At 37.8% G+C, this 12,408-nt stretch overlaps 1 protein-coding gene across 2 annotated transcripts; it reads left to right on the forward strand.

The window, feature by feature from the left end:
• Window positions 1-6,099: 6,099 nt before the first annotated feature.
• LOC137198306 (coiled-coil domain-containing protein 112) lies at window positions 6,100-12,343 on the forward strand. 2 transcript variants are annotated; one of them, XM_067612061.1, is made up of 14 exons: window positions 6,100-6,181; window positions 6,708-6,829; window positions 7,169-7,290; window positions 7,502-7,591; window positions 7,849-7,924; window positions 8,437-8,563; window positions 8,916-9,032; window positions 9,279-9,416; window positions 9,925-10,046; window positions 10,206-10,332; window positions 10,432-10,599; window positions 10,858-10,956; window positions 11,156-11,274; window positions 11,645-12,343. In XM_067612061.1, the coding sequence occupies exons 1-14, from the start codon at window positions 6,137-6,139 to the stop codon at window positions 11,673-11,675; spliced, it is 1,503 nt and encodes a 500-aa protein (XP_067468162.1). In that variant the 5' UTR covers window positions 6,100-6,136; the 3' UTR covers window positions 11,676-12,343. The 2 variants fall into 2 exon arrangements, with proteins under 2 accessions (XP_067468162.1, XP_067468154.1); XM_067612053.1 differs by having other exon boundaries at window positions 6,111-6,181; window positions 6,705-6,829.
• The last annotated feature ends 65 nt before the right edge of the window (window positions 12,344-12,408 follow it).

Consider the following 12,408-nt stretch of genomic DNA (forward strand, 5'->3'; position numbering starts at 1 on the left):
CTTTGCCCTTGTCTGGATTGTTGCCTGACTGACTGCCTTTTTGTGTACCGAACCAAAACTTTTCTCTGCACAAAGACTTTTGATCTTACAACTGAACTGTCTCCAGAGTCGTGCACTTGAGTCTTCCATCTCTGTGTACCAGTTTTGATATATATTATAACATGTCAGATCTAGTACTTCACCCCTCTATATAAGCAGTAAAGTGTAGGGGGAATCTCTAAGACCACCACTGAATATATCAATAAACAACGTGAGACAATCAAGACTATTCTTACCTTAAGAGTAGATTTTATTATATTTGCAAGCAGGAGAGACAAAGTTCCACCAGCAGTTCACTGTGTCTCTCCAAGAAAAGAAGCAGGCCTTAATACAAAAGACAAAAACAACACTCACACATGTCAGTGTAATCTGTTGATCTTCAGGATAAGACATTATAACACTAGTCCTTGTTCTACATCTACGTAGTTTACAGCAACGATTTCCATAGAAAACCAGTTTGAGCCAGGTTCAGCTTCTGCTTATCTAAAAGTTACTTTATTCATTAAAACATTTCATTCTCTGTACTAATACAAAACAAAGCAGACAGTACTCAGCCCTTATGATGCTGGTTATAATTTTGTGGGTTTATGCATGAATTAAAAAGTTTAATACTCACCTTACAGTGACGCTGTAGTTCTCTCTCACCAGGTCAGATGAGGACAACGGTGAGAGGCCTCCGCTGTACGTCCTCATGTGGAGTGTGTAGGAGAGGTAAGGACTTACGTCACAGTGGATATGTGAGAGGCACTGTGGATAAGAGCATCACTTTAATGGCGAATAATTGCAGTGAAACAACAGTCAAAAGAGAGCGGCTGTCACACCCAGTGGCTTACGCAGAACGTATAGCTTTACTGATCAAATCAACCAAATAAACGTCATCTGACTGGAAGAGTGAGCGGCTCTCGATTTAATTCAGTCATACAAGCGTGACATTGAGGGTTGTTGACCCTCTCAAGCTTTTAGTAATTCAGGTTGTACTTCTTGGAATTTCTGACATAGTCTGATCTTTGGGTATCTAATTTAATAACTTGTACATTGAATTAAGTTTCTAAGCAACAAAAGTCATTTTCAGTCAATAAATGTAATAGCTGATAGCATGAAAATATCTATACCCCTCAGTGTCAAGTGCATTTATTTACAACTGTAGTCAATTGTGAACTTTTTTTTGTCCAGAAATGCTAAAATGATAAGCTACAGAATGTATATTTACAGTTTTCCAACATAAAAATCAACCTTTTTAAGAAAAACTATTTCTAGAAAGTGCCTGAACCAGAAAAACCCTCAATCGATGACTGGATTGACATCACCTATGATATCTTTAGGATGGAAAGAATAGAACTTTTTCCATAAACTGCAACAGGACAAGTTCATGAAAATATGGCAAAGATGGATTTTTTAAATTATACCTGTACATCCACATTTTGTTAAATGTGTATTTCTCTGTTTATTTGTTTGTTTGTTTTTTAGAAAATTGAGTATCAGTGAGATAAATCCCTTTGTTCTAGTTCTATTTACTAAGTTTTGCTTTTGAATGAGACATGCTAGTTTTTGTATGTGTATTTTTAATTTAATTTAATTTATTTATCTTATTTGTTTCTCATTGTTTACCATTACTTAATTTGCAACTGTCATTTGGTGCAAATGTTTTAAAAAAAGGCTGGACTGTTAAGGCCTGTAAGTCTTACAATGATCACATATTATACAATGCCTTGATATATGCAAATAAGAGAGAATTAAAAATTAATAAATCAATATTTTAGTAAGTAAAGTAAAACCATACGAATAGTTGCAATGAACACTACAACCACATCGTTTTTAAAATTCTCTGGCATGAACAGAAGTGTCGGAAGAGTGGAAATTATGAAATGAAAGATCACCGAAGTCTTGAAATAAAGATAGGGATTCATCTGCTCCGTATGCAAACAATGTATGTCAATCTATCCAAACTTGGTCAAGTTATTTCTCTGTAGGCCAAAGTGCCAAAAAGTAATTTCAAAAGTACCACCATAGCATTTTCTACAAGGCCGGGTTGCAGGAGATTAATGGGGCCAAATACTGTGTAGGACTGCAGTGAAATAACACTAACTAAATTCATAAATTGGCATATAAGGCACTGACATAAGCAGAAACACTGGATTAGCTGAAAGTATGAGCTGCAGGAGGCATGTTTGGTACACTTAGATAAATATTCATGTATTGACGTCACACAGAGAGAGGGTTCGAGTCTGAGGCACAGCAGGAATAGCAATTAGACTGATCACTTTCCCCGTGCCTTCCCAAGCTCCTTACTGCACACACAAACACACACACACAGACACACACACACACACAAACGAAGGCATGTGCCCACAATATCTGAGTCTAACGTGCCCAACATGTGCTGGACGGAGCCGGATCATATTGCGTTTTAACACCATATACAATTACAGCACTAGTCAGGTGTCAGAACAAATTGTGTATGTGTGTGTGTGTGTGTGTGTGTATGTGTGTGTGTGTGTGTGTGTGTGTGTGTGTGTGTGTGTGGGTGGGTGGGTGTGGGTGTTGTTTATGTGTGTTTGTGTTTGTAAACATAATTAACCCTTATTAAAGTAGGCGTGTTGACTGAAAACACTCTTAGCAACAGGTCGGCAGCCAGGACCACAGAAGGATAAACACACTCACCTGTGGTGTGAGAGTGGGAACACAACTCCCACCAAACACACCACACACACACACACACACACACACACACACACACACACACACACACACACACACACACACATAAACACAGCGGCAGAAGTCATAAATAAGCACGTTAATTCACAGAACTGGCGGGAGAGAAGTTCAGAGCTCCAACGTCCAGGAATGCAAAACTGATGTCTCAGTTTACAGGGATCACGTCTCATAACATTTCCAAATAGCCTGTTAGCTCCTAAGAAGAGGTCAAAGGTCATTTCTTTCTAACTTACTTTCTTTCTTGCCTGTATCTGCTATTTTATATCAGACTCACCAGGTCAAGGATACACTGATTCTACTCAGGTTTTGATATGAAAGTTCAGTCTTGACAAATGTAAAGTTTTAGGACAGTTTGGAGAGACAGTAATGATGAAAGAACTACATACATATACTCAAATACTGTACTTAAGGACAATTGTGAGGTATATGTACTGTACTTAAATAATTCAGTTAAAGGCTGAAACTAATGATTATTTCCGTCATCAATTCATCTGTCTATTATTTTCTTAATTAATCAATCAGTTGCTTGATCTATAAAATTTGGTTAAAAATGACGATCAATGTTTCCTGAAGCCTGAGATGCAACCTAAAATGTCTTTTGTCCCAACAAATAGTCCACAACCCAAAGATATTCAGTTTACTATCATATAGGAGTAAAGAAACCAGAAAATATTCAAATTTAAGAAGCTGTAAAACAAGAATTTATGCATTTTTCTTAAAAATGTACTTTAACAAAGTAATGCTTACACATTAATGCAGCAATAGTAACAATTCAGTTCTATAAAATGTATTTTATTCAGCAATGGGCCTATTTGCATAATGAGTACTTTTACTTTTGGTACTTGAAGTGTATTTTGACGCAAATACTTATGTGCTTGTACTTGAGTAAAATTTTGAATTGAGAGTATATCTGCACTGTGTTGTTGCTGCTTGTATTGGAGTAAAAGATCTAAATGCATCTTCTACCCCTGGCCGTGTCAAAACAGGTGGCTGGAAAGACAAAAGTCATACGACCACCTGTTAACTTAAGTCAGACGATGACAGCTGAGCTGTCTCCATGACAACTGGGCAAACTCCATTCATTCAGCTGGTGCATGGACCTTTAGTTAAGATCTTTTGACAAATTAAGTTGTAATTTGTCTCTTTTTTGACACTTTCTCCCACAAGATTTTATCGCGAAGTAGGCACCCAAGTCAAAATGTTTCCCACACAAAGGACAATAAAAAAAAATCTGCTGTATACTTCCGGGAGTCTATTTCAGAGCTGGCCTAACTTTAAAGTTTTGTACCCAGATGTACCCTGTTTGGAAATCCCCAACCATATCCCTGCATGTTTGTCTGATCTGTTATGCCAACGGGTCGAAGTTCATCTGATTGCCTCATTTATCAAATTAAGTGAGTTCCTGTGGCTGAGGATGTGACAGGAAATTGTAACACTCTTCATTAAGGAGAGCGGTTGCTATTTATGTTGCGTTGACAACTCTGCCTCTGCACCCATGAGAGAGACCATCCCCAATATCTGCACTCAATAATGGATTCAGATTTCTATTTATACTCCCTCTCACTCTCTCCGTCTCTCTCCCTCTTTCTCTCTCTGACTGTCACTTGGCCAGCTCTCGTAATAATTATAGCTACTGGCCATCATAAAAAGGCTGTTACAGAAATAACCAAGGCCTCGGTAGACAACATAGGCAGATATTTGAGAGAATGAGATGCGTAGGTAACGCTAACCATCTAGTTGTAGCAGGGGACAGCAAGATGTTTCTGTACCTCAAGATCTGGGTCACAAGGACGTATTATCTAAGTATTTTAGATTTTTGTTTTTTGGGTAGAAACTTAAAAAGGATGCACATTTTAGCCTGAAATCATACTACATTATTTATCTCACTTATGATAAAAAACATTTAATAAACAATTGAACTGAATTTCATGCAGGACAAAATGTACTTGTCAAGGCAAAGGTCTTTTTCTATTTAACAGATCTGTAGCTACCAAAATGAGGAAGGAAACTGAGGTCATCACAGCTGTTGTTGCTGTTGACTTTAGGTCATAAATCAAAATTTCCCAAGAGCAACTCCACAAAAGAAGCAATCAAATTTAAGACATATATTTATTGGCAGGGCGTCAGAAACTAGATATTTAGACTAATATCAGAATTAGTCTTCAAAACCCATTATGTGTTATTTGTACGTAACTGCAGAATGTTAACTTGCCTTCAGGTTGTTAATCTCTATATTTTGAGGCCATGACCTCTGTGTCCTCAGTGGTATAAATGGCCCCGCTCAGTATTTTCTAAATGGAAATTTGGGAGTTTAGTAATCCAGGGGGGAATTTATGGTGGGTATTTTACATGCTTTTTTTTTTTTTCATCACATATATATTTAAATGTGATCACTTTTATGCCTGAACTATTTTTCAGAAAGTATGAAGAAGGCTTTGAAACATCATTTTGACCTTCATGTTGGGAAGTAAACATTTACAGATAATATAATTTTGTAGCTGACTCCATAAATAAAATAGTAAAAAATCAAAATATTTTTTTTTTGGTTTCCAGTCAAAAATGATGGTTCTGGTTCAGACATACCTCATGTAAAACTACTTAAAGCAGTATGTAGGTACATAAGCTTAAAGTCCCCCTCCACTCAAAAATATGCTTTTCTTCTTGCTCTTTCAGTTGGACGTTTGAGCTTCACTGTGCAGAATGATGTATGTGCAGAGTTTGACACTAGAAGGCTGTTTTCACATTTATCTGCTGAAAGTGGAAAGTTTCTCTGTGCTCACTGAAAATCAGTTTTAAGGGAAACTTGAAGCCTCCAGTGCACAAACACTGATAATGGACTTTACAGTGAAGTAGGAGACATCTTGTATCCAGCAGTTAAATTTCTGAAATGAAAAATACTTTCATATTCATAGATTCTGGTATTTTTAATGAGGGAGAAGGAGGAGATGTAATTTTAAGGTTTTTAATGAGGTAATTGAACTTTTTTTTGTGGAAAAACCATCAGACACTGATTAATATTCAAAGTAGAGTATTTTATATACATCTTAAAACAGGTCTGGAGGGGATCTTTAAGCAATAAAAGTACTCGATTAAGATTAAGGAAAAATTGTGGTCTTGGAAACAAGCCATATGGTGGAAGATAAAACTGTTGTCATGGTTACAGTCTCCTGGTTCTGTTAGGTTTGTCTCGCTTTATGCAGCCGTCTGAACAAACGGATGTATAATAAGATACATCCATGATAAAGTCCAGTCCAGTCCAGTCCAGTCCTGAGGTTATACACACTGTACAAGCAGCGTCCTCTGCTGGTTTCAAACAGGACTTCTTTTAATGTCAAGCTTTTTTAAATAAAGTTGGTTGTGTTTACACAGTCAGTTAAACATGGCTTCCCTAGCAACCAACCGTTGCGCTGATAAACGTTGCTCGGTAGCTATCACAGAACTATTTTACTGCCTTTGTTGAAAACTTAACAAATAGTTAGTGGTCATTTGACAATATTTCAAATGTTTAAAATTTGTTGGAAAGGCGGGAGAGGCTGAGGAGTCACTGTTGAACGACTGACTGACGACAGACCAAGATTGTTAGCTAATGCTAGCTAAGTTAGTGTTAAATTACAGTGGGAGGGAAACCATAGACATATATGCAGTATGTCTATGAGGGAAACCGCTTGCTGATGTCATAGTTTTATTTTACACCCACAAACCACTAATCGGATGAACACTTATCATACAGTTGTGTAATTATTTTCATGCGTTTGTCTTGTATTACCTGATATGTCCGACAATGGACACCTATTACATCACTTAGTTACCCCTAACGTTGTGGTGCCAATTAGACGTTCTATTATCGGACACGTTCAGGATCTTGCCAAGTTGATTTATAATTGCAATGATTGTTTTGTATTACACTGTGATCAGCTTTCGTGTTTTGTCTTGACTGAATGAATGAGCAGGGGGAGGGAGACAGTGTCCAGCAGCCGTGCACATCATCCTCCCCAGTCTGCAGTGAGGATCAGAGGCAGACCACACAGAAAGCTGCACAGTTTGTCAGGGAAGCTGAGAGGACCAGGAGGCAGTAAGTTTAGCTTCTTATGGCTATTTAATCATTTTATTTGGATTCATCAAACTTTTCACCTTCACCTCATGGATACAGCGTGCGGACCAAATCAGAGGAATATAATACAATAGAAAGAAATCCAACTACACGTCTACAGCCTCAACATAAAGTTCACGTCTGAAAAGTAAAGCACATTCTTTATTTGTGCTGTGTTGAAAATGTAACAAATCACCAAAACCACAATAACACCAAATCTGTGTTCTTGTAAATCATTGTAACCCCATTAGGCATAAAGTCTGTCTTCACTGGTCAGTTATGTAACACACCACATTGAGCTTTTCCTCTTCCTCTTCTCAGGATTGAAAAGTTGGAGAAAGAGAGGACACTGAGTGTTCAGTGCAGGAAGAATGGCTGGACAGATGTGTCTGGAGAACTGGAGGAGTACGAGAGAGTGCTGGAGGAAGAAAGAAAAGCCAAGAGTGGGTCTTTTTTTGTATTGCATTAGTATAATCTTTCCTCCAGTTGTTTTAATGTGGCAGGGTGAACAGGGCTTTGTTTCAGTATTATTATCATACACTTATATCCAGTTACCTTTAGCGGTGTGATACTTGCTCACTATTCCCTGGAAGTGGAGTCACTTTACTTAACCTCTGTGATTTACAAATGTTCTGTTCATTTGTCTTTCTTTAGAGACAAATCTTCAAAAGCAGCTAGCGAAGATTCATGATGGAGTGAGGAAATTTCAGAGACAGCTGATAGACGTGAAACCAACTCCTGAGTGTAAGTAATATCAGTTAAGCAGCCATATATATTAAAATAATAGTTGTGTATCTTCCAGTCTTTATTTTTAGAACCTTAAACAAAAATCATAGTATTTTGTTACACCTTTCATTCAGCCATTTTGTTCAGTATATCAATATTTATGCCATTCTGTTATATCAATATTCCAGGTGCTGTCGTAAATCAGTACACTATGCAATATAAGCAGTTTTAGCACAGATTAATAACGGGTTTTACATTTCTACTTGGGTTTTCAGTGATTGAAAGACTGAAGGAAATCATGTCAGAGGTGGAAATTTCAATCAACACCCTGAAAGAGGAGGAGCGCTCGTGGTAAAAGCACACACCAAACAACAAAGGACCACATTAGACTCAGTGACCAGAAAAATACAAAACCTCTATATAATGTAATGCACGTCAACATAGTAGCCCTTCGATTAACGCTACATTTAACTTATGTATAATGTTACATTTTTGTTGAGACACTGTGAGAGAAGTTTTACTGAAATCCCAGGTGTTTGTAATATTTTAAATATAAAATACTCCCTAAAAAGTTAATACTTTATAAATACTGATTGGATGATTAATTTTCTCCTGCCAAATTTGGCTACATTGATGAAGGAAAATCATAAATGTTACATTGTTTCATCATTTGTATTGTTAAAATTGTGTAACTTCTTATTAATCTGCGAATTAATTCTCAGCACAGTACTCTCAAAGTAATCAAAAAGCTAAACGTGACATACAGCCACGTTTATGGCAATGCTGTGTTTTGAGAATGAATATATGTACTATAATGAAAATATTACGACTAGTTGTCATTTGTGTTTCTCTGCTCCTCTCAGCTTTGAGGAGCTTTTGAAGGAGGAGAGGACTTGTAGACAAGAGATCACTGCTTATGAGAAAAAGATTGAAAACTGGAGCCTTGCTGTCAAATCAGGCGCCAAACTACCCACAGCTCCCACTGTGAAGGTCTGTGTCTCCTCACCTCCCCCCTTTTCTGTATTGTCTCAGCTGTCATCTATGCAATGAAAAGATGGAGACCTGAGTTTGTGTTTGAGTAAGGAATCTTAGAATTGCAGTGTGATAAATAAATATTATGAGATATTACTGCTTTTGAGCTCAGACAGGACTTGGAAGATGACAGCAAACAGGTTTCTGCATGTAAGCTTGTCTCTGATATCATAAGAAAGTTTATATAATCCGTCTTACATAGTTTTAGGAGGTGAGAGAAAAACGTCTATCCTGTGCCCACTGAAACTCTGTTAACGCGCATCTAGTCCTCTGACCCATGCAAGACTTCATTTATTGTCTTTTTCGAAAGACCAAACCACTGGACAGAGATCTCCCTGCAGAGGTCAGAGCACTGGAATCTTTCCTTCAGAAGACAGGAGGCCCTCATGGTGGCTGGGACCAGTATGACCACCAAGCCTTCCTCAAGGTAAGATACTGTTGTCACTCTGTTTAGATAACTTCTCTTGTAGTGGAAATTCTTGTTTCTCTTCAACTTACAGAACAATCCACACAGTCACTGATCACCATTCCTTAAAATGATTGTGTTCAAATGTTTTGCTCCAGGCAACTTAAGCAGACGCTAAGCTAAGAGCTGATTGACAGTCCTTCTTATCATTTGGACACTTCTCCACGAGATTCTTGTCTGAACTAATTGAATCTGCTTGATTTACAGGTCTGGACGAAGCACAGTGGGCAACCAGCCTACAGGAAAGAGGCCAAACTGTACTTGCCTGGTAAAACACTGGAGGAGATTGAGCAACATGAGGACTGGCACCAGGAGCTGATCTATTTACAGGACAGGAAGAGAGAGGTAGAGGAACTGTGACAAAACATGTATGAGCTCAGTAGGAAAACAAACCTCTTGCATAAGTGTATAGTAAACAGAACAGCCCTCATGAAGCTGTGAGCATCTTAAAGGGGACATATAATAACCAAACATGTAAGTGCCACACCATCATTATAGTTTTGACAAAGGCCTACATCATTGTGGGTGAAGAACACATTTGCTTGTTCTCTTGAATAGTTTGTGACAGTGGCAGTGACATTCACACACAAAAACACAGTCAGGGGCACAATCGCCTTTAATCCACACAAGTTATACATATAATTTTAGTTCAACCTTTACTATAAATTGATTGGTTCTCAACAGTGTGCCTGCAGCGCTTACAAACCTAAATTTAGTTAATCTCATTTTGAAATATCATTGTTCTTTATATACTTAATATAGCCAGGAGCTCAGAAAGAGCTATTTTGAAGCTGTGGTACTGCCTTCTAATTACTTTGTGGTTTTCATTTTTACTACCTGTTTTCATCCTCAGGCTATCCGGAGGTGGAAGGCCAGCAAGCAACAGGCCCGCCAAACCAGGATACAGAGCCAGGAGGAGGTGGAGGAAGCAGATAGGAGGGTGAAAGAAGCCAAGATCCAGGCTGAGCAACACAAGTCAGTCTAAAGTAGAATACAATAAAAAACTGATTGACGAGGTGGAATAGGCATTGATTCTATGGCTAAGGCGGTGAAATGCACCCTCAGATCATAATCTTTCTTATTGTCACTGTGGTGTTATCTGTTTTAGCTTGTTATATTCTTCTTCTATTTTAGGGCTGAGGAGGAGAGGAGGGAGGCGGCACGGCGGCTGGAGGAGTGGAGGGAAGAGAAGAGAAGGAAAGAGGAACAGGAAGAAGAGCAGAGACTTGCTGAGGAGATACAAAAGAGGAGACGGGCAAAGGTACATCGCACATGCACGTGTATGAAAAGTAATTTAGGTAGTAGTTATGGTTATTTGTCTATACATATTTACAAGTCAAAATGATTTCTGTTTCATTAGGAGGAGCGTCGTCGTCAGCTAGAAGTGAAGCTGACCATTGAGGAGCAGCTACGACTGAAGAGAGAAGAGGAGGAGGAACAGACGAGGATGAGAAGAGAGGAAGAACAGAGGGAGGTGGATGAGAGGAGAAGGGAGGCAGCGAAGGGCATCAAACGCTTCAGTGAAAGGGTACGGAGTCTGAATCATGGAAACAAGAGAGATAGAGAAACCCAAGACCAGTTGTAGGTTTCAATGCAGGGCGCCTGAGAAGCCACTTTTTATGTGTCAGGGCACTTTTTTTAGTTATGCAAGGTTATTATGGGATATGAGGGTTAATGTGAGGGTTAAAGGCTAATGTTAGTAGATAAAGGTATATGTTTGTGTAAATATATAAAGCTCCTGCACAAGTTTTACTGCATTACTGATGCTGTTTCTGCCTTTCTGCAGGATCTTCACAAGGTGGAGGCAAAGTTTCAGGAGAAACAGCTGAAGGAAAAAGAGGAAGAAGAGAGACATCAGAGAATCGCTGCAAAATTAAAGGAGAAAGTAAGGGTCATATATGACAAGAGCAATCAAAAAAAATTAAGGACTTGATCATTCATTACCTTAATAACCTTGGTACTGAAAGAGAGCCTCAGAAAAAAAGACATTTTTTTTTTAATCTCAAAATAAAAATATTTCAACCTTAAAATAAACAGGTTTGTGGTTTCAGGATGAGGTTGATGTTTATTTGTTCCTCATGCAGGTGGATGGTCACGTCAGCAGAGACCCGTCCAGGCTGACCCGTCTCACCAAGGGATGGGAGGAGAAAAAGAAAAACATCGGACCTTCAGGAGGAGGACCTGTGCTACAGATGTTTCACAGGTCAGATTGCCTATACTTTTACTGCACACTACAGGTGTCTATTAAGGTTTTTTATCAAGCAGTTACTGAGGTAATTACAAGTGACTGCTTGTTGACTTAAAGACATGGTTGTTATCAGGTATTTTAATGTTGCTTTGTGTTTCTTTATTTGTTGTTTGTAGTTTTATCATTTTTTGCAGCCTCAGTATTAATTGATTCACAATACAGTGTGGACAAAATGACAGGAAACATTATCTTAGTATATATTTTTGCTGAGACTATGTCAGAAATTATTTTGATTTTGTTCATCCTGAATGCATATTCAAGGGCCATGTTTTTTCTATAGCTTTCAATCCCTGAAATCTTTTTTTGTTTTATTGTTTTTTTGCAGAGCTGTTCCCAGTTGGAGACAAGGCCTGTGATGAACAACAATAGAAGCCAACTAAACAGTCCTTAAAAAAAAAACTGTTTTCTGTGTTTACAGAAATCAGTTAAAATGAACACTACAATGTGGCCTCAACAACAGATTGTGCCTTTATTTGAATCTACTGTGTGCTGCTGTACAATCTATCACTTGAACTGATGTACGTTTATGGAATTTTTCTCTTAACTCTCACATACTGTTCATATTCTGACCCGTCACAATATTACCTTATACTTACTCATAAATACCTCATCAGTCACAGATAAATGAGTGATTTATCCTTCATGAAGCTTTCAGAGAGCAGAGAGAGTTCTTACACTATTTGTTTATGTGATTGTAAATTGTAGATTGTGATGTTACTTAAAACAGGAGAACAAAACAATTTCAATGAATTACATTAAATGTGAAGAATGCAACAATATTTCTGAATGGTGATTTGTGAATTTTTAAATAAGTATGGATCAAACACTACAAATATGTGTATCAGCTGCACAAAAATGTTTTTAAAAAATTTAAATATTTCCATTTTTGTATATTCTGGTTCACATTAGAAGACGTCATAAGTGTGAGCATAAGTGTTTAGGGTGTTTTACTGCTCTCGAATGTAAAAATGAGTCGAATTTGACCCTGAACAGTATGTAAGGGTTAAATAAAAGATCATCTTTACAGTTTTGTCTGGTCTCTCATAACTTCTCTCTTACCTCTAGTGGTGTGTTTTACTGGTTTGTGAT

This window comes from Thunnus thynnus, chromosome 2, assembly GCF_963924715.1.
Source record: "Thunnus thynnus chromosome 2, fThuThy2.1, whole genome shotgun sequence".
NCBI lineage: Eukaryota > Metazoa > Chordata > Actinopteri > Scombriformes > Scombridae > Thunnus > Thunnus thynnus.